Source organism: Leiobunum rupestre, chromosome 4 (genome assembly GCF_980474605.1).
Source record: "Leiobunum rupestre chromosome 4, qqLeiRupe1.1.hap1, whole genome shotgun sequence".
Lineage (NCBI taxonomy): Eukaryota > Metazoa > Arthropoda > Arachnida > Opiliones > Sclerosomatidae > Leiobunum > Leiobunum rupestre.
The window spans coordinates 10,588,758-10,612,141 of NC_143387.1; the positions used below are offsets into that span (position 1 = coordinate 10,588,758).

A 23,384-nucleotide genomic window follows, 5' to 3' on the forward strand; every position below is an offset into this window, starting at 1 on the left:
AAATATCCAGTGATACTCGCATTGACACTGCTTACAAATTATTTTATTATACGCAATATCGGTGTACGGAACTGAATAGGCTTTTCTATATAATAAGCTACACTTGCGGAATTGGTTTTAATGTAGCTCATTCGTTATTAAATACGTAGAAGTTCAGTTCATGCTAAAAACAGGGTGTTTCGCCGAATGTAGTCTTACATGTATGTCCAGGGCTTTTCGTAGTAACACGTCATCGATACGTCACCCGGGACGCAGCGGCAACATCAAAGCAATAAGACCAATTTTACTTTATAGAAAGGTCTATTTAGATTCTATGCGCGATAAAATAATATCTAATAACGTTAATCCCGATTCACTTAGCTATGCTTATTAGTTTTAAAGGCATAAAAATTCGTTAGATGACTTTGATTATATTGTTATTGTTATTGTTATTGTAACTTAAAATGAAAAACTATACTTCAGAAATTAGTTGACTGTTTACAAAAGTAAATTTTACATTCTGATTCAATAATTAATTTTAATTCTCGGAGTGTATTTTTTTACTTATGAAACAGATTGCCCTAAGTTCGTTTGAAGCGTATTTTTGCAACTTTACTATTAGGCTTCTAAATCCAAATGTGTAGACGAGACTTACAACACCCTTCATTTGCTTCATTTTTTGTAATAATTCAAATCAATAGATTATTTGGCGTATATTTACACTTGAAAAGAGAATGGATTCGGTAGAAAAGTATTGTTCTTTTGTTAATAGACCTAATTTATAGCTTTGATAAGATGCGATTTACAATTATAGAAAGATACACTTTTGACACGGAATTAACTCCATTACCGGTGGATTTTTAAACTCCTGAGCTCTTACCATATGGCGTCAATAGTGTGAAAAGTACAATCTTTAAATAACTCAAAACCGTCAAACAAAGTTTTGGTAATAAATTAGTATATATTTATTTCCCCGTTAAAAATTTTAAACTGGAGCCATTAGTCAAATTCTAAAGAATAGAAACAACTCTCGAAGAGTTCTTATTTCTTAGCCACCTTTGACGGTTCTTGGGGAAAATGAGCATTTGAAAAAATTAGACGTCTTATGCCAGTCACTGAAAGAGGCTGCTATGGTATTTATCCCACTATGATTTTATTATTATATTTCACGTAAGTACTAAGTTACCCGTCATCCCCTTGTTCAGTTTTTTACTGATTCATTACTAGAATGGCCACACATTTCTAATGGACTTCAGGCTAAGTCACTAGACCTTATTAGTGCTCTTTGCCTCGTTTTTTATATTTAGAGTAACTGACATACTTAGGGAATGTAACTATAAACTAATGGTTGTGCTGATTTCAAATACGTTTAAGCCATTATACACTTACGGTTCGTTTCAAAGTTGCCGAAAATTTTGCACATCCAATGAAATGCGCAATTCGGTAGCAAACAAGTGGCGAGCTTGGCGCTAAGTTTCAATGCGGAATAAGTCTCAGAATCCATTGGAGGATCCAGTAGAATCATGGGCACTATGTGAGTTACGGCCCACATAATGAATGTCACGATGGCACCTAAAACGGCTAGAAGAAATTAAAAATTAATTATTGTTGATGCAGTTAAAGGTTGAGTTTTGACGCCACGAAATATCTATACGTCGATTTGATGCGTTTGAAAATTTCACGTGTCTGCATATTGTTGCAAATTTGGAAAAAGTCGAACAACAATACAAAGTGGTCAACGTGAGAACTTCATAAACTGCTGGATTTTCATCTGCTACGCTGGCTAAAAAAGGGATGAAAATCCAGCTGTTTATGAGTATCTGCATAAGTTTATAATATGTCCCTCTAAGTCAAAATCCCTAAAAAGCTTACATGTAGACTGCATTGACCTCGTATATGCATTTTGAAAACTTTCGCGGTTATGATGTGAATGCCATCTTTAGTAGTGTACGGCTATAAAAATAGTGTTTTTTGAACGGACGTTAGGAGGCGGCCTGTTCTTAGAAGATTCAGTGATTGTTAGTAAACTTTTGTCATTGTGCTCAGTTTTCTTTTATTATGTCTCTAAATATAAATGAACCTCAAGTTAGTTATACTAACGAGGAGACTACCCAAGGTGATAATCACCGATTTGGTTGAAACTAGGTGGGTATAAAGACCTTATGATAACATGAAATTTCACCAAGGGAAACTTTGCAAGGGGCATTAGTTTTGCCATGGTAACCGAAAATGTTTTTGACAACACAGTATGTATATTTTCTCATTGAAAATAACATGGGAATCTGAGTACTTCTAAGGGTACCCCCTGTGAAAAATTTTACGGGGGTATACAAATAAAGATAACGAATGTGAAAAATTTTAAAAACATTTCAAATTTCAAAACCAAAAAAATAGATCAAAATTGACAAATGAAATGAATTTTATGATATTTTGATGAATTTTGGTCAATTTGATCAAAATATGTAAAAATTGATCAATTGTTATTTTCAATGGGACAATATACAGACTGTGTTGTCAAAAACATTTTCGGTTGCCATGGCAAAACTAATTCAACTTCTTTTCCCTTGGTGAAATTTCGTGTTACCATAAAGTCTGCATACCTTTCAACAAAATCGGTGATTATCACCTCGGGTAGTCTCCTCGTAAGAAGAAATCATTACCAACCCAATGTGAATTTCTTTAACTAATTTGTCTTTTAAATATAAGTTTAATTTGCTTAAATATCTCCCACGTCCATTTTAAATCTTAGTAGCACAGGTCACTTGGCGGCGTATGATATTCCTTACGTTTCCCTTCATATAGGCCATTTGATATCCAATTAATCGCCTTTGATTCTGACTTATAGGGACTTTATTATAAACTTATGGCATCTGTAATGGCTGCTTCGTGTAAACTGTAAAAACTAATTATACGTCGGAAATGTGTGTTTAAATGTTCCGAAATTTTTTTTATATTTTAATTGTTTTTTTAGCTTGTTGGTACATCACTATGTCTTTAAACATGCTAATATATTAATACAAATATATTTGGCGAATAATAGAATAGTATGGGTAAGAATGAAAATTCAGACCAATGAAATTTTTACCTTTTTTTGAAATCAAAATAATTTGAAATGTCACAAAAAAACGTCTTTTGATGGCGGCTTTTTTTTTAAGTTAAAAGCCGAGAACAGAGATTCCATTTTCTCTTGCGCGAATTTAGACCACCACAAAATTGAGTGACAGAGTCGACAGTTTGAGTGACAGAGTCGACAGTTTGACCGACGGCTCTGACCGTTTTTGAATAGAATATATACAATGAGCAACAAAAAAAGAGGTACATGGAATTGTCCAGGCGGTCACTCAAGCTATCAGAGCTGTCACTTAAGTTGTCAGAGATGTCACTTAAGTTGTCAGATATGTCAATCAGTTGTCACTCGTCAAAAAAATTTAGTACAGGATAAGAGGGGTGGAAATTTTTAAAAATTTGGTTTGCTCAAATAAAAGGTCACCTACAGTTTTTACGTCTCAAATCAGTGTTGCGCCTGATTCAAGTTGGCCCTTGAACCCCTTACATCTTTGATTCGACCAACTTATACTTTGACACTTGTTAGGGCTTCACGCCAATGTTTACCCTCCTTCAATAATCGATAATTTTTTTCTACAAGCTATAGTTTTCCCAGGTTTACTAACAATCTCGAGACTAGATATTGAGAAGGACGTGTTTAGGGAATGGCAAGCTGGCCGGCCAACCAGGACCTCAAAAATTAAGGGAATTTGAAGGCCGCTAAAACTATTAAATACATGTATTTTGTACCAACTAACTTGTAACCATTTTATTGAGCACCTTTCCAAAACCACATCGGTTAAAACAAGCTAATACTGCATGGTTAAGGTGTCATCTTACTCGATATTTTTGTAGTACAGTAAGATTTCTATATATATAACATATTCTATGTTTAGCATACTATGTAAGTATAGTTTTGTCTAGCCACACATATTTACTTAGTGTGTCCTACTCTACCTGAATATAAATATAGATATAAGAGTTATTAGATTTTATATTTCACTGCGTTGTTTTAAGTACTCCGTAATGGTATTAATTTAATATAGTGCAGTAACTGTAGGATTTAACTTCCGAAAATGTGCAACTTTTAATCTTAAACATAATTAAGACGCACATTTTCTTTGTGGCGGGAAATAGTCTTTCAAATATTTTTTCGCAAATATCTACGTTAATTAATCCAAGTGTCTGGGCCTATAATATTATCAAATTTTAGTTTTTAAGATTATACAATGGGCGTATTACTTGTAAAGTGGACAAGTGTAAGTTCATAAATCGATGACCCTACACATGCAATCTCGTTTGATAAAGATCATTTTCTAAATTTAAATTTATCGCAACAATAACTGATTCTCACGTAAACGCTTTTGCTTTGATTTCAATTAAAATTTTCATTTTCATCTTCTATAATTTTTTAACTTTTATTGATAGGTTCGCTACTTCTAAACATGAAAAATAGTCTATAATCAAGCTTGGTTATATATTATTAATAAAACATTTCAAGGTTTTATACGTTATTTATAACTAAGATTTATCATACATATTAACACATTTCAAGAAAGGTTGTAGCAAAATTTAACTTCTTTAGAGTAAACAAAAAAACGTATACTAGTATTGACATCTAAAATAATTTCTGGTGATCTAAGCATTGCTCAGTGATAAAATACACGAATTGGTAAAATAGTCCATACAAAAATCTAAACCCTAAAGAAATTTTAAGAAATTAAACCACTCGGACCAAAAAGATCGAGTAAATAAAATAAATTAAACTAAATAATATGGCCAAAATTTCCAACGATAGACCGGTTTCGTCCTATTTGGGACTCATCAGTACCGTGCGGGAAATCTGGCTGGCGAATATTGGTGGATCTTAAAATTCATTTTGCGCGTAAAAATACGCCGCCATATTAGGGTATAAAAGCGTTTAAATAAGCCGGCTGTACCTCACAATGTAAAGGTACTGCCACGCGCAAAAACGTCGTTTTGAAATCGGTCAATTATACCGAAAATAGAAATTAAGCTTAAAAATGTCAAAACGTGTTTTGTAGCAACGGAAAGCTGAATAGGGTGATATTTTATCACTCTAAAGAACCGCCTATCGACTGCATCGTAAAATAACTATGCACTGCTTAATTAATATAGCAACAGTACAATATTTTACTCTATTAATCTAGAAACTAGACATTTGCTATCAATTTAGAGAATAGAAACTGGAAATCACTCTAGGAACTAGAAATGGGTCTATCGCTCTAGAACTATAAATTGGTCTATCAATCTTGAAACTGGATATTGGTCTACCAATCTAGAGACTAGAAACCGGGGCGTGGCAACGTTTCAACGAGAGCGCGGGTAAAAATAATATTATAAGCACAATCTTGTTAAATATGCTGCGTCCAAAAAAGGCGTAGGTAAAAAAGAAAACACAAAGGTGTCGCATGTTTAGTCAACTTGTCAGGTTGACTAAAATTCCGACACCGTAATAGTCCATCAGTATAAGTATAATGAGTGAAATACAACTCTGTGGAAAGTCTGCGCTGAGAAAAAGTAGCGGAGGCGACGCACCCGTGGTGGAAAGTCGCCCCCCTGCACCCGTGATTGGCACGCCTCTGAATAGAAATTGCTCTATTCATATAAATACCGGTCTATCTATGTAGATACAAGATATTGGTTTATAAATCATACATGCAGATAATAAAATTTCGTCTATAATAAACTAATTTGAAGTCTCAATGTTGATACACCGTCTATCAATTAGTATGGGGTGGTATTCAAGGAATGTTGTGTACAATAATTTAGTTTGATTTTGTAAATTTAAACCTAGAGTTCTAAATATATCCGAGGTCTTATTTCAACAGTATTATTATAACCCCAAAGGTTAAGCCGATTCTTTCTCTGAATCACAAATCGGGTTTCAGGGCGTGAGCCATAATCGGGCACTGTAAACGGTTGTTCTTACTTAATTTCAAGCCTTAAGCAAAAATGAAAATTTAATAAGAAGTATATTACAATCCAACACTGAAAATCTAATTTAGAACAATGCTAAATAGACCATATTAAAATTATATCTTAACTTGGCGCGGTTAACAATGTACCAACCTTTGTTAAAGAATGTGGATATAGCCATACAAAAAAGGAGACCGCTTATGGCGTAGAGATTCAACCCGATCCAGAACAGGAAACCATTGGAATAGTAAAGAGGGGCCAAGCCTTTGCCGAAACCGAACGATAAGAGCAATATAGAGATGCTGAAGACGACGAAAAGAACAGAGTAAGTGTTTAAGAATACTCCGAAAAAGTACACAAAGTCATTGAGTCCCATCATTCTCATCATCTCCTGAAACATTCAACAAACATTTCATTTATTACGGGAGTTATGATAAAATTACATTATTATATTATATATTATATATTATATAATATATATTATACATTATACATTACACATTATATATTATATATTATATTATATTTTATATTATATTATAATAAAATAGTAAAAATATGAAGATAAACTTTACTTTCGCCCTGTTAGTCTTTTCATCTATAATGCGTTTCACAAATATAGCCATCAGGATAATAATGCCGTACACTACGAAGTAAGGCGCCATAGTAATGTAGGCCATCCCATAGTTTTGATCAATGTATTCAGGATACGGATATCGTTGAAGGTAAACCGTTAACTAAAAGTAAAAACAATCTCCATTTAACTTAACAAAACGTACAAGAGTGCACCCAGGATATGTTTGTTGTTTGAAAGGTTTAATATTCTCAAATAAACTAACTTCACTATCACAACACATTGTCTATTTCCTACCTATTTTTCTTAAAGAAAATCCAAATTGTTTATTTAAACCAAGGTTGACGAAACGTTCTTCTTCAACTGACATAAATATTTAAGGGTAACCCCAAGGTAACTCCTTGATTAAAACCTTTTACTCAAAAATGATCTTAATATAGCCATGAACAAACTAAATTTAGAAAATTGTTGTTTTAGAACAAATTGTTTAGATTGTAGGGTATTTCATGGTATCTAGGCTATTAAACGGAAAGGTATACATGTACCTTGTCAGGCTCCAGTGCCGTCTTTCCCATTGGGCAAATAGGGCACTGCCCTAGGGCCCCAAGATTCTGGAGGGCCCCATTTTCAACTTTTGTAAGGTGAAAAAGATGAATCTTACAAATATTGTTTTTCACATTTTTTAAATTGTAGTATTGTCTATTTACATTTTACAAATTTTTAAACTATCTAAAACATGTCTTTTCGTGATATAGACGGTGTAGATCGTCGCATTTTTTATTTGAACCAATATTTGAAGATTAGGGCGACGATGGACTTTGCATTGGAGGTTAAAAGCCTAGTTTTTCTTCTGCCTGCCCCCCTTTAAATTAGGCCAACATGTTCAGCGGTTGGCCTACCACCGGGGTATTTGTGCTCCAATAAGTTAATTTAAAGGGGGACAGGCAGAAAAAAACCTAGGCCTTTAAGAAATTGTCTGGAATTATTAGGGGCCCCGCGTATCACTTTGCCCAGGGGCCCCCAATCACGTAAAGACGGCCCTGTCAGGCTCCACACAGATTTTAAATATAACGGATCTGTGTACACTGTATCAAGGTTCAAAATTTACCGCATAAAGATATGTTTTTAACTATAGGTTAGATATTAGTAAGTAACTGCATATATCATCTTTCCTTCCGAAACATCTTTTGAAAAAAAATCTGGAGCCTACGAAAGTGAATGCTTCAAAGCGAAAAACTTCAGCGGTATAGGAACATCAAGAAATTTCGACCAGCAGAGTAAACTGAGAAAGAAGAAAATTATACAGCAAAATAGCTTACTGGTTGTAATTTTTTATTAGATTTCATTTCAATGTAAGCTTGATCAATCGCCACTTGTAATGCGAGGAATCGGGTAGTTTGGTACGCTAAAATGAAAATTCGATATATTAAATTACATTTGCAACACCATAAGTAACATAATCGCCTCAGTATGACACAAAACGATCTTCGTTAATGAGAATTTGTAGATAATTCATTGGGCAATCGGAAGTTTTGGAACTGTACGAAACCAAACACGTGTAGATACGAGATGCGACACTTTTACTATCCTCCGAAACGAGTTTGCTGTGTATAATAGTCAATTTTGCCTTCCAATTCAATATTTTTTTAATAAAAATTAAAGGAATTATAGTTTTTAGTTTTGGTATCGTTAAACGTTAATTACAAAATTATGTTAGTTATTATTACAACGTTATAATTTATACCGTCATTGTTGATACATATTATAAAAAGGAAATAACAATTCTACAAATAAGTTTTGTGATTCTTATGCTAAAACTAATGGTATTTGTAAAATTTAAAAATAATTTACGTTCGTAATTGTCCGTTTGCGGGCCTCCTCTAAACATTCGGGGGTATTTGACTTTTGTGTTGAGATAGCCATCAACACTAATCGTGTAGTCCAGTGAGTCAGGCAGCCCATTCAGCATGTTTTGGAAGGAAACCCCGTAGAAAATTTTCGAAAATCTGCCCACAGTTTGAGAAATGAAGTAAAGCTTCATGTCGTCATCCGAGTCGAAGCCCACGAACTGCAACTTATCTCTAAAATCTAAATGCACATAAAAATCCAAATGATAAACTAAAACATGATGACTCGCGAAAATATTAGTGAAGTAGATGTACCGGTAGGAACATAATAGCCTAGACTACAAATGGCCTAAACTTAACGAAAATTAGATTCACTGCCTAGATTCAGCATGTAGTACATGACGTACTATACGAAACATTGAATTGGTAATAGTACCGATAGAATTACATAGGCGCGCTCGAGAGTTGTGGTATCGCGAAATAAATTCTGTAAATTTCAAGTCGGCGCACTCCCTGACTCAGCCGTCAACTCTATCATTATACGGTGGCGCTATCTATCAATTTCAAAGTACATTATTACAATACAATTGGGAAACAAAATTGTATAGGATATAGTTCCCGCCGCTAATAGCGGATGGCGCCACCGACAAATACATTTTGAAAAATTATGTTTTGCAGAAGGCTGATTAAAACTGTAATTCTAGCGGTACTATTCCCAATTCAATGATACGAACCTACGAGTAAGATGATGAAGCTTAGAGTCCAGCATTTTTTTTAAAGCAGAGTTGGAATCATATAGAGCTCGGGGACTGTTAATCAATATCCATGTTTCAATTAATTTTTTTCGGGGGAAAATGTAAACAAAGAAATTTACCTTTTATTTTTTTTTGAAAATGATTAAAAAACATGTATTATTCGTAAAATTTGAGCTTTTTATCGACCAAAACGTCGTTTTTCAGATTAATTTTACAAATTTATCAAAAAATTAATCGGATAATACAGAAATATAAATTACTTGATCAAAACGTTTTACGAATAATTTTAAGAGCTTTATCTATTGAATAAAAGTTAACCATCCCCGACCTCTAGAATAATATCTAAATCGTATGGATGGCTAAAATGCATAGATTCATGGTCACTGTAATTACTATTAACTCCGCATTTTATTTTTTCTTTCGAAAGCTATTTGGCAAAATAAACCGGAAACTGATTAATTATCCCAGCGAATAAGATTAACGGAAAGTATTACATACTTCTAATTTTAATCAATATTCTTACATTAAAAGTAGGCGACACCTATTTGATAAGCTTTAGTAGTTCTAAGTCTTTCTATGTTTCAAATTTTTGTATAAGTATATCCGAGTATATCTTTTTGGGCACTGAGAAATACTCAGAGGGAGAAGGGGGGGACAGTACGACTCAAGCTTCCGTTTTAAGGGCTCGCTACTATAGGGGCCCACCGCTTTGCCCTTCACCAACCCACAGCCAGTGGCGGCGCTAGGGGGTAGGCCAGGTAGGTGCCTACCTTAAAATTTTGAGGGGCCCCAAAATCAATTGATCTATAAAGGGTCTCAAAATTGCCCCAAGAGATAAAATTATTTATAAATAAAAATGAAACAAATGTCGATAATGTATTTAGAAATTTTTGAGGCATCTAATAGTAAATAAAACCATTTCTGTTATATTTGGTTTCGTTTTACTGTTGTTAGAACTTTTTTGTTCGTCATGTACATCACTACTTTATTTTATTGAAGGATTTCGTTGAGAAAAGGGGGGTCCCGCGTCGGGGGCCCATTTATTTGGTTTGCCTACCCTCGCGAAAATTCCTGGCGCCGCCACTGCCCACAGCCCCTTCTCTTTGGGAATTTTAGTAAGTAGGACCCGAAATATCTTCAGCTATAATTCGCAGAATGACCTAATGAGAGAATGGAAATTTTCCCCAGCGTAGCGCTGTCAAAGGCTATTTAAAACGGCAACGAAAATGTATCTGGAAACATTGTACACGTGAGGACTGGTAATGTCATACTATGGAATGACATGATATACTTATGTCAAAGCGAAAAACTACATAGTGAGCTTATTAAAGTATTTAAAACTAACCTATTCGGTCGGATGTGGTAGCTTTATCCGCGGCCTTCTTAACCAACTGCAACGCGGTAGCCGAGTTGGGGACATAAAGAAAAGTGACATTGCTTTGGAACACGTCAATCAGCTTGATTTTTGCAGCAGTATAAAATGTGGCATCGTGATATTTGTATTTATCGATGTCTTCCGAATGGTCTCTGTCAGCTGGTGCACCCATTGAACAAATGTAAGTGAACAGGATCACCAGGATCAAAGGAATCAGTAGTTCGAGCCCTAAAAATAATAAAACATTAAAATCATTTAGTTCAGGCCGTAATTTAAATTAACCGGCTTATCAAATTATATAACACGCAAAAATGAGAAAGTGGTCTCTGAAATCGTAACATACCATAATATTAAACTGGAACCAGAATAAATAATTTAATAAGCTTATGGTATAAAGTGTATTTACAATTTTGGAGCACAAAGTATTTAATAAAATGAATGAAATGAAAGTAAAAGAGATGTAAAGTAGTAAGCAGCGCCGAAAAGTTCGGAAGCCAAAGGAGGGAATAGCCAATATGGGAACCATTTGGGTGAGGCGATATAAATTCTAGTGGTTATATTCCCATCAAGGTAGACATTATGCAACGGATGGTTAATTTTTAATAATATAGTCTTAATATAAGTCAATATTTCGATAAAAGATTTATAATAACCAGTACAGCAGCTCTTCCGTGATGACACCGACTAGGTTTCTTGTTAAGTATCCTCACTGGGCCTATTGCGTATAACGGACGGTGATCCTATTCTAATAACGTTGGTTTGTGACGGTGTAGTAATGCAATAACAGAAAAATATTCAACAACACCACGGTATTATTTGTAATATGTAATATTACATGGTAATACGCGTTATTACAATATTATTACAATTGGGTAATGCTAGAAATACATGAACCGAAATTATCAGCGACCGCCTTTTATTAAGAGACTCTTTCCCTTAACTCAACAGAGGGGTGAAGGGAAAGGGTTCCGATATTAACACCCACCCGCAGCCGAGGAATAAATCCGAGTGTATGACTGGTAGAGTAGTCTGCCATCTAGTGAGGGAAATAATTAAAAAGTGTTTTCTGTTGAGCCAAAGGTCAACCTATCGAACATCATTTATTTATAGTCTTCAAACCTAAGCTTACGATATGCGAGATTGTGAAGTGAAGAGACCAGCGGTTGTAAACTAAATTAATTATTTAAATAATGGAAGGAAACGAAAGCTTACGCGATGAACTAGTTGGATATTTAAGTAATATAAAACTATCTGATAAGACAATTCAGAAGAAAAGTGAAGTTCTAATGCTTTAATAACTTCTTCAAATAGAGGTGACCAGCTGTAAATTACAGTTTGAGCGCGTGCGACTTTTATTTCAAGCTTGGGTGGGTCCACAGTATTTGTAAATTTATCAATTGTTTTGGTTTTTTATTCAAATTTAGAGGCAAAAGATAGCACCGAGTTGCCACATTTGAACATTTGGACAAAGACTTAACAACCATAGTTTGTGAAGCTGTTAATTCCTTTGAATTTCCATCACTTTTAATTAAATTACAACCCACAGATTTATCCTTCCGCTTAGGCCTATTCTTTGGGAACATATTGCACTGGGTAAAAGCTAGGAGGATTCAAGTGTACCTGGAGAAGAAATTTGTATTCCCCCGACCAATGCCTCGCGGCTCGGCTACAGCTGTCGCCTGGTATGTCAAATACATAACGCGCCACCACCTACAAAGCTTCAAAGTAACCTAGGAGCTACCAAAACATTCGTCTGCTAGACAGTATTTCGAACTTTAACGCTTTTTAGCTTAGGCCACGTCTAAGAAATTTGCCCGAAAACTAAATAATTTCAAAGGAAATTGCAATGAATGTTAAGTTTTCAATTTAATTATGGGGAAATATTGTTGATTTGACAACTGTCGTAGCGATTCTAGGTGCCATAAAATTATAATTTTTTATCCAGTTCCTTAACCAAACACGTGGTCATAGTTCACATTTCCCCCACTAGATGGCTCCGTTGTACACACTCATCCCTTACTGTCAAAACAATAGTAAATACTACGGTTTAAATAAAAGCATGCTGCTGTTTTGGAAAATATACAACATTAACAGTATTTTATACAACATTATGCTGTTTTATGCAATCACAGTATGTAGCACTCAAAAGTACTTCTACATACTGTTATTTTAAAAGTTATGGGTTCTCAAAACACAATAGTTTGTGGTTTGCGATACTTTATTGCAACTTGCAGTTAAATTCACAATGCGTTAGTGTTTTTTGAGAGAAAAAATAGTTGCTGTAATAATAACAGTAACCTTTTAGGAAAGTAACAATATAATGGTATAAAAATAAACATTACACTACTCCCTTTGGAACAGTAAATTGCTACAAGATACACCAAACGTTGCCTTAAACGAAACAGTATGTTGCTAGAACAAAACAGTATGTTGCCTTAAACAAAACAGTACGTTGCCTCAAATTGAGCCTCAAACGAAACAGTACGTTGCCTCAAATTGAACTTCAAGCGAAAGAGTACCTCGCAGCCAAAGCAACAGCACGTTACTTCAAACTAAATATAACGTTGCCTCAATAAAATAGGCATACGATAAAATAAAAGAGCGCGATTTAAAAACTATTTCAAATAAGTCACGAGCTTTATTGGTTAGTAAAAAATTACTGTTACTATAACATTTCTCAAAAAAAACACCTAGCATTTAAAATGTCAGCGCGATATTTATTAAATCTTGGCGCGATATTTCAATATTCGGCACAAGATTTATTAAATAACCGCACGATATTTATGTATTTAAATTTTTAGGTACCCCTATAGATTTCCGCAGGTTCCAAAAATCACTACTAGGTGGCGCGAAACGTTAATAGGAATAAATAGCGATGCAGATTTACCTAACAGCGAACCTTACTGCGCGGAATGATAGAAAAATCAGCACTAATTAAACAGATAGCTTAGACTAGGCTTCAAGAGACCGACGAGTTCATGCTTTATAACCAAGTATTACAGTGTTGGTGTGGTTTGAATGAAAAAACTTTATTTAGTTTACACGATCCTTGTTTTTGATAATTGCAACTGTACAAAGTTTCCTAAAAATGTACTTAATACGTGTCAAAAATTTTACTTTTCTATCATAAATTTACAAAATGTACTAAATACGTATTCAAAATCTAAAAATGTTTTAAAAAAGTACAAATGTACCGCCCGGAACATCAGTGATGCAGTGACAACTTAATTTAATTCTTTTACTTTTGCCGTTGAATAGCTATCTTTTAAACCTTGGAAATATTTTATAGGGTGCGTCATAGGCCTACGGCGTTATTTGTTGTTTCATTTTTGAGATAAATTTTTCGGGAAGTTGACATCGAGTGCAAGCATTGAACTTTGTTCACGGGACACTGTCAGACTGCCGTGTTGGGCTCTCGGCTTAGGTCGGAGAGATGAGAAATTCTATTTTGGAAACTGGAAGAGACGTTTAAAACCGATCGCCGTGGTTCATAGTCGCTCTCGTTACCTACTTTCGGACGTAAATAAAGTTTTGCTTCGATAGACTTGGTATTATACGATGCACATAGAGTACCCGGAAGAGTGCAAATGCGCATTGGAATTCCTTCAGAGGTAAAGTTATGCTTTAATTGTAAACAGTATTTTGGGAAGTGTTATAAACTTCTCACAATTGCATGTTGTTAATATATTTAAACTATGATTTTAAAATATGAGGTAGTGACTGATTTGGAATGAGCCCAGCTAAAGAAAGACCTGGCCAGTGTTTCAACATGGGCGGATAATCACGGAATGTCATTTAACGTCAAGAAAAGTGGTGTCAACCATCTGGGCACCAACAACCCCCGCGAGCGTTATCGCGTAGATGGCTCCCCCCTTCTTAAGCCTGACGCTCCCATTCGCGATTAAAGACTATGGATAGATCCCTCCTTAACCACACAACACGTGTTGTCAAAAAACTTAATCACCGGCCTGACACGTAGAACGTTTTTCTTTCGCTCCCTGAAACTTATCTGCACGCTATACAACTCCTTGGTGCTTGAGCAAATTAACTATGCCTCCCGCCGCTGCTAGGCGACCAAACTCGACTAACGAAGGCACATAATCGCTTCACCAAATTAACTAAAGGTCTTGCCACTCTACCACCAGACGAACGGGATACGTGCCTTGGCCTTGATGCCCAGCTACTTCGCCACGCAATTAACGACGTTGTGCAAATCTGGAGCATGTGGTCTGGTGAATCTGCGCTAACCGCCTCAACTCTCTTCCAGTTCTCTACTCTCCACAAGACACTGGGCCATCGCGCTAAGATTTTTAAGCCACGTGTCAGGACTAATGTCCGCCGTTGGCACCTTGCGTTTCGTGCTGTCGAAAGGTGGAACTCACTGCCCCCAAGTGCCCTTGACTGTGTCACGCGCTCATTGTTATCTCCGTCTTAGTGTCACAACTTTTGGGTTCACTATTTGTATGTAAATATCCTTTTGTATATATATCTTTCTGGTACCCTATGGTCACAGAATGTTTCCTGTAAGGCTACACACAAGCTATAACTAGCTTCGTAACCATATTCTTTTATTTCAAATAAATAAATAAAAACCGAATGAATAATGCAACTGATTTAAAAAGCCACCTCCAACAAACCCATAGGTCTTTCTCTAATAACAATAATAGGGAACTACGACTCAACCAATGAAAAGTGTGTTAATCATAAACATGTCATAATTATCTGATAAAATCACTAATATACTTTATTCTAATTTCCAGAAATTTAGAAGATGACAAATTTTTTTTAAGAAAATCTAATAAAATTTCAAAACGACTGTTTTGTTTTTATTTTTGAATTTTTAAAAACGCTAGATTTTTTTCTTATTTATAATATAACTATTTAAAAGCAGCCCCTCTAAAACAGTCTGCAGACTGTTTTAGAGGGGCTGCTTACTGTAATGGTCAGTAGTAACAAATTTGCATTCAACAGTTTTAAGAACGGTAGTTATCGTTAATTGGGCAATAAACTGTTTTGAAAACAGCAGACAACGTGCAATAAACATTGCCTAATTAGTTACAATAGTAACAATCTACTGTTCTTAAAACAGCAAACAGCTCCAAGAATAGAGGTCGGGGATGGTTAACTTTTATTCAATAGATAAAGCTCTCAAAATTATTCGTAAAACGTTTTGATCAAGTAATTTATATTTCTGAATTATCCGATTATTTTTTTGATAAATTTGTAAAATTAAACGGAAAAATGATGTTTTTTCGATAAAAAGCTAAAATTTTTGCGAATAAGACATGTTTTTTAATTATTTTCCGAAATATTACCCGGAAAATTTCTTTGTTTACATCTTTTTCCCGAAAAAAATCAATTTAATCATGGATAATGATTAACCGTCCCCGACCTCTATCCAAGAAAAAGTTAGCATTGTAAATAATGAAGCTCTCGGTAGAGGTCGGGGATGGCTAACTTCTATTCAATAGATAAAGATCTCAAAATTAATCGTAAAACGTTTTGATCAAGTAATTTATATTTCTGTATTATCCGAAATATTAATCGGTAAATTTCTTTGTTTACATTTTTTTCCCGAAAAAAATCAATTTAAACATGGATAATGATTAACCGTCCCCGACCTCTAGCTATCGGTATTTAAAAAAACAGTAATTGACAGTTAACTAAACACCAGCTAACACCATTAGAATAGTATACACCATTGAAACAGTATATGCAACGGTTTATTGAACTGCAGGTGATGTTAAAATCTAGCATAAAGCTGTTATAAAAACAGCAAGGTATTTAGAAAACAAAACAGTAACCGACAGTTAACCATACATCAGCAAACACCATAGGAACAGTATATTCAACCGTTTATTATACGGCATTTGATGTTACAAATGTACCAAAAAACAGTTGTAACAACAGCGATGTATTTAAAAAAGAACAGTAATCGACAGTTAACCAAACAGCAGCAAACATCATTGGAACCATATATGCAACCGTTTATTATTCTGAATTTGATGTTAAAAATGTACCAAAAAGCTGTTGTAACAACAGCGAGTTATTTTTAAAAAAAACCAGTAATCGACAGTTAAGCAAACCGCAGCAAACACCATTGGAACAGTATATGTAACCGTTTATTATACTGTTGTTGATGTTAAAAATCTACCCAAATGTTGTTGCAAAAACAGCGTGGTGTTTACAAAAAAAAAACAGTAATCGACAGTTAACCAAACAGTAGCAAACACCATTCAAACAATATATGCAACCGTTTATTATTCTGAATTTTATGTTAAAAATGTACCAAAAAGCTGTTGTAACAACAGCGAGTTATTTAAAAAAAAACAGTAATCGACAGTTAAGCAAACCGCAGCAAACACCATTGGAACAGTATATGTAACCGTTTATTATACTGCATTTGATGTTAAAAATAAACCAAAATGCTGTTGCAAAAACAGCGAGGTTGTTTAAAAATAAACTGTCATTTTCTCTGTAATTTTAACAATGTCGATTCACTGTTATAAAAACAGCACATTACTGGCATCTACGGACGCCACTACCTTGCTGTTAAAAAAACAGCGTTTTTCCTCTGTGTGTAGTTTTATGTCCACGGGTTTGAGGCTTTGAGCAGCCTCTCCCGTGGCCCCCGAATTCTTTTCCAGCTACACTTGAATCCTCCTAGATAAAAGCACCTTGAATCAACATTTTGATGCTAAAATTCGAACGAAATTGATAACCGAGCTAACTGTGTTTGGAACTTGTTACACCGACCAAAAATATATTTTCCTAGAGTATTTATTTGGTCCGTGGTTTTTCAACGCTTCTCACGGAAATCACCAGGTAGCGTACTCGAATCAGCGCCGCGGACCTAGGGAGGCAGCATTCCGAGTAGGGAGGAGGGGGATACCGCGGGTAGAAGGTGGGACGACTGGGAAAGCGTCTCTAGCGTTACTGGGATAGCACGCTGATCATTTCGGTTCATGTATTTCTGGTAATGCACGATAATATTTGACTTCGGTTTTTGGTTTTTCAAATAGAGTCTTAAGTCCTTAAAAATGGTTTCAATATCTTTTTTGTTAGAGTCCGATTAGACTCCTAAATTCATCGCAAAGTCGTTTCAAATAAAGTGAACCAATTTAATTTCTTTTAACTAGTTACTTAATAATCAATTTTAAAATAATTTTATTGACAAACTTAAAATTATCAGCTGACTTCCATCAAGAAAACCAATATTAAGTTTTAAGGGGGACGTGAGGACTTGATAATATTTAGAACAAGGAGTACATAAAACTGCACCTCTCATGATCCGATACCTCAGAAGAAAAAGATTTAAACTCGTTGATTATTTGCTTATTTTATTCATATAAGGTTGAGTCAATTTCAGTAATTTCTAGGCCTTGGCGCAGTACTCGAGTAGTCTTTATCCGACTCGAACTGGCTCCAGAGCTCTAGAGATCCAAGCACTCCCTCCAAATAGACCACCCGTGTAGTTGGTCGCCTTGATTGCGCTTGGAGCACCGGTATATAAATATCTGACAACACTAGTAATTTTCGATTTTTTTTAAATATTTGAAAACAAAAATCTTTGGTAATACATAACAATATATTTTTTCCTAATGTCCTTGAATACTTCGTAATGCACGATAATACGCAAAATATCCCAAAAATTTTATTTTACTTATCGTCGGTTTCTTATTTAATACTAAGTATATATAGTGTATACCGAAATATAGAGGTTTGTAAGTAAAATCATTTTAAAATCTTAATGATTGTACTTGTCATTAAAGAGATAATTAAAGTAGATACTGTTAAAAAAATACTGTTACATAAAAATTACCTGTTATAATGAAGTGTCGTTTTCGAACTAGACCTCCTTTCCATATTATCAGTAAAAGTTGCCGTAAAATCGTCATATTTCCTTTCAGCTTGAAGCTACCTTCGTCTTACAGAAATAAAAATTACACCAGCATTTGCTAGCTAAAACGATTAAAACGGAATTCGTTTTATACTCTATTTAAATACTGAACTGATTACTGAAATGTATAACTCTAGAAATGACAAGGGCAGATGCAAAATCCTTTTGCCATTAAGTAGTTTTCCTCGCGCACTGAAAAGGCGTTGAAGATTTAACGTACCTTATCAATTTACATGTAAGGTATTCAAAATATAAGATCATATCTTTTATCTGGCATTGGGTTTAAAGATAAGATAAAGCTCGATGGCAAGAGACTTATGCCTTTCAAGGTATCGTTTTATAATTTCTCTGTGCGGGTAATAGGCGTATGACATGTACTTGCGCAACGCTTTTTCGTAGATAGGGCGTCAATTTCCGGTTAATGTGAGTCCTTTTCGTACGGGTAATAGGCTTGTAGCGTGTACTTGCGCAACGTTATTTCGTAGACAGGGCGTCAATTTCCGGTTATTACGAGTTCTGGTTTTGTACATCATCATAATGTAATAAGCTTGTGATCTTACTTGCATAAGGTTGTTTCGTAGATAGGCAGTTAAATTCCTGTGTAATTGCGTTTTTTACCTTTTGCGGGTAATAAGAGTATTACATATGCTTGTTTAACGTAATTTCGTAGACAGGGCGTTAATTTGCCGTGAATAAGAGCTCTTGTGACAGGCGTAACATCATTTCGTAGACAGGGCGTTTAGCTTCGTTTCTGCCCTATTTCATTTTAAACGTTAACGTGTCACATTCATAAGTACGGTTCGTAAAGAGGGGTCTCTTTTGACGTCGCTTTTTACATGATGTAAATTAAATACCTATACATGTAGTTAGCACAGGCCCCTTTATAATTCGCTGAAATTTGGTAAAAGTTTGATTTTAAGTTAATTTATTGCAAGAAATTCCCGAGAGAGTTAAGAATCGAACGAACTTCAGATAAACTTAATTAGATTAACTAGTTAAATTAAATTGGATATTAATCGTTTTAAAATTTTAGACCTCTTTTTCTTGACAAATTGATAACAACAATTGCGTGCAGAGATAAAGTAAACGAATATTTAAACTTAATTTAATTATTACCTATAATTTGGATTACTCTGAAATGGAATTGCTACAGAACGTAAATTGAAGTATCATATATTCTTATATAGGCATAATTTAAAACTATTTTTTAAATCTTTTGATTTATATTAAACTCATTTTGTATGAGAAGTTCTTTTTTTAATTAAGAAAGCATAGTAGTATTTCTTTCACCATCAACATACACGATTTAGTTGATTTAACGAAGCAGCTATTGACTCAATCGAGTGTTCACTGATTTGACGAGGCAATGTCTTCCTTCTAGTGAGCTATACAGGGTGTTAGGGATAAGAGTACCGAAACTTTCTATATGCATTCTATGGGTCTCTATAAGTAAGATATGTCTAATAATCATGGGTCCTTAAGAGCTTCGTTTCAGCTAGGAGCAATAAACAATAGGAGAACGCAGCTAGCCTTTAAACACGCTAACGAAGGGTTGTGTACGAATTTCATTGGACGAGCGTCACGAGCCTTTACGATGAATGTTTTACGGGCGGGGGGGAAGACAATTTCCGAATTTTCCCCTTCCGACGGCAGCAGGCGCTAAAGCGTCTAGCCAATGAAAAATGTACACAAGAAAATCCATGACTTTTGACAGGTTGCGTTCTCCTTGTGTGGGGTGTTGTGTTTGTTGCTCCTAGGTTTCAGAGATATGGGCACCCAAAAATCTACCCCAAAAACCCAGACACAGCCTTAAATTTGGCAAACAATATTCTTCCTTGAACCAAATGGTTTTCATTAAACTATCAATTGTTTTTTATCTGTGAGGCGAAAAACCATAATAACAAGTGGCAAAAGTTCATTAATGTCCTTTTAGAAGTAAAATGAGTTTGAAGACAAATACAAGCCATTTTAATTTATTGATACGATTTTAATATTTAAATTTAAAGATACAAATTTATTGTATTTATCTTAGCCGTCTATCTACAGACTCAAACGCCAGTCGATCTGACACCAGTCTTTTGGGAATCTACTGCTGGTTGAATCTTTGAGCTTCTAACCCATTTTTCTCGAGCCCCTCCGTGCAATAAGCGTTCCTGGACCAATGTGCCATATTAGCTACAATATTAGACAAATTTAAAACCATTCCTTTAGAATTTTTATGACATTGGTATCTTTAAATTTAGTTTGGGGTAGTTATTTATGAGCCCATATCTCTGTAACGAAGCACTTTAGGACCCATGTTTATTAGACATTTTTTACTCATAGAGACCCATAGAATGCATATAGAAAGTTCCGGTACTCATATCCGTAACACCCTGTATTTGGAGAAGAAACGTTACCACTTCTTTACAATTTTCCTTGAAATATTGTCAACACATTCGTCAAAGTTTCGTATTTTCCAAAAATTATTGAAATGTCATTATTCTGAAATTTAAATAAAATTATTTTTAAATTTAAATATAATTATTTTGAATTTAAATAAAATTATTTTTAAATTTAAATAAAATTATTTTTAAATTTAAATAAAATTATTTTAAAATTTAAATAAAATTATTTTAAAATTTAAATAATTTTTAAATTTAAATAAAATTATTTTAAAATTTAAATATAATTATCATAAAATTTAAATGCATTTATTCGGAAATTTAAATGCATTTATTCTGACATTAAAATTTAATATTCTGAAATTAAATTTTAATATTCTGAAATTAAATTTTAATATTCTGAAATTAAATTTTAATATTTTGAAATTAAATTTTAATATTCAGAAATTAAATTTTAATATTCTGAAATTAAATTTTAATATTCTGAAATTAAATTTTAATATTCTGAAATTAAATTTTAATGTTCTGAAATTTAAATGTAATTACTCTGAAATTCAATGTAATTATTTTGAAATTAAATAACATTCCTTAAATTTGATTGTTTATCTAAAATTTAATTGCAGTACTTCCAAATTGTATTATTTCTCTTAATTATTAAATGAAGTATTTTTAAGAATTTCCATGCAATTCTTAACTTTATTGTTTTTTATTTTAGTTTATAATTGCACAAGTCACACAAACCCAATAAGTGTAAGTACTGCGTTTTTTTCTTAATAAATTTAACTATTACCATTGTTTTACTTTATTCATAATTCAATGATCGTTGGTGGCTTGTTCTCGTTTATAAATTATGTAAGAAAGCTTGAAAAATATCAAAAATTGATTGGTCGCATCCGCTACCCCGAGGTACGGAAAAGGGAACTAGATGAAATTGGGGCCAAATTCTTCAAATGATTCTGAGGCCCTTTAAGTCTCAATTTTTATCACGTGGTTTTGGTGTTTGCCAAACAATGTTTTCGAGTGTATGTCCGGTTGATAATTTTTATCGTTATTTATTTACTTATCGATTTACCATCGTAACGATTGTAATACTTTTACCTTAATATTACTTCAGAAAAAAATTAAACCAGGACCATAATTCTATTGGGGTTTGGGAACGGTATGTTCCCATTTATTCCAATTTTACCTTCTCCCAAAGTTATCAGTTCTCCCAAAAACATGGTGTCCCATTTGTCCCAATTCCATTTCTCCGAACCGGAGTTCATTTAACCCAAAAATATGTATTCCCATTTTTCCCAACGAACAAGTTTCCCAATAAAACTGATTCCCATTTCTCCAACGATCAATATTCCCAAAAATATGGATTCCCCTTTCTCCCAATCATTATTTTCCAAATATATGGTAATTGCGCGGTTTTAGATCTCATCGGTAAACAAAGTAAGTTTACCGTTTTGTGAATATGTGAATTGACTTGGCGTTAGGTTAGGTTAGGTTAGGTTAGGTTAGTAGGCATATCCTAATTGTAGTAATATAAAGAATTACTTGGACTTATTTCATGCAATATATATTTTTATGGTAGGTTCATAATAAAGTTCGTTCAGAGATAATTTTGGGACAAATGGGATTTGGGATAACTATTTTGGGACAAATGGGATTTGGGATAACTATTTTGGGACAAATGGGATTTGGGATAACTATTTTGGGACAAATGGGATTTGGGATAACTATTTTGGGACAAATGGGATTTGGGATAACTATTTTGGGACAAATGGGATTTGGGATAACTATTTTGGGACAAATGGGATTTGGGATAACTATTTTGGGACAAATGGGATTTGGGATAACTATTTTGGGACAAATGGGATTTGGGATAACTATTTTGTAACAAATGGGATTGGGACAAATAGGATTGGGAGAAATGGGATTGGGAGAAATGGGAATTGGGAGAAATCGGATTGGGAGAAATTGGAATTGGGAGAACTATTTTGGGCGAAATGGGGGTAAACCTTGGGAACAGTAACGGGCTCGGGCTTTGACGTATGCAAAAGTTAAAGAGATTCAGGACGCAAGAATCCCAGGGTCTGTGAACCATTTCGCCAATTTGCATGAAATGATCAAAATCGATTACGAGCCCCGGGCTAATGAAAGTTACCATAAAAGGGTTACACGGAATTATTTTGGTAAAAAACAATTGACCTTGCCTTCTAGACGAGTTAGTCACAATAGACACATTAAATCTATGGGTGTTAAATATTTGTTTGTTCTCTATGCACGGCTTTAATTCTAATCAGATTTCGACCGAACTTCGGATTTCGCTTCGACATAACCCAAGGAAGGTTTTTTAAGAAATCTAATTAACAACGAAACATTATTCCTCGATTTTCTGATTAAAAAGCCTAATTTCTCCGTATCCCTTACACGGCCAGCTCATATAAGGCTCTCTCGGTAGGTGCTTTTTCTTGCCTATAAACCAGCGCGTTAAATGACTATCTTGCCGCCTCGCTTTCACTGCCAGCTTAGATGCCAGTGCGAGCGAGAGATACATAATTTGGAATCGCTCTTTTTATCTCTCTAGCTAAAGGTCG

At 34.3% G+C, this 23,384-nt stretch overlaps 1 protein-coding gene across 1 annotated transcript in view; it reads right to left on the reverse strand.

Moving 5' to 3' along the window:
* Positions 1 to 18,482, reverse strand: part of LOC149946374 (phospholipid-transporting ATPase ABCA3-like) — a 34,481-nt gene extending 15,999 nt beyond the window's left edge. Inside the window, exons 1-7 of the mRNA XM_090171317.1 lie at positions 18,338 to 18,482; positions 10,486 to 10,743; positions 8,390 to 8,626; positions 7,858 to 7,943; positions 6,540 to 6,701; positions 6,118 to 6,355; positions 1,369 to 1,560 (exon numbers count right to left, since the gene is read on the reverse strand). Of these exons, the coding sequence (XP_090027443.1) occupies positions 1,369 to 1,560; positions 6,118 to 6,355; positions 6,540 to 6,701; positions 7,858 to 7,943; positions 8,390 to 8,626; positions 10,486 to 10,743; positions 18,338 to 18,413 (1,249 nt within the window). The 5' untranslated portion in view covers positions 18,414 to 18,482. The remainder of the gene's footprint in view (positions 1 to 1,368; positions 1,561 to 6,117; positions 6,356 to 6,539; positions 6,702 to 7,857; positions 7,944 to 8,389; positions 8,627 to 10,485; positions 10,744 to 18,337) is intronic.
* Between the last annotated feature and the right edge of the window lie 4,902 nt (positions 18,483 to 23,384).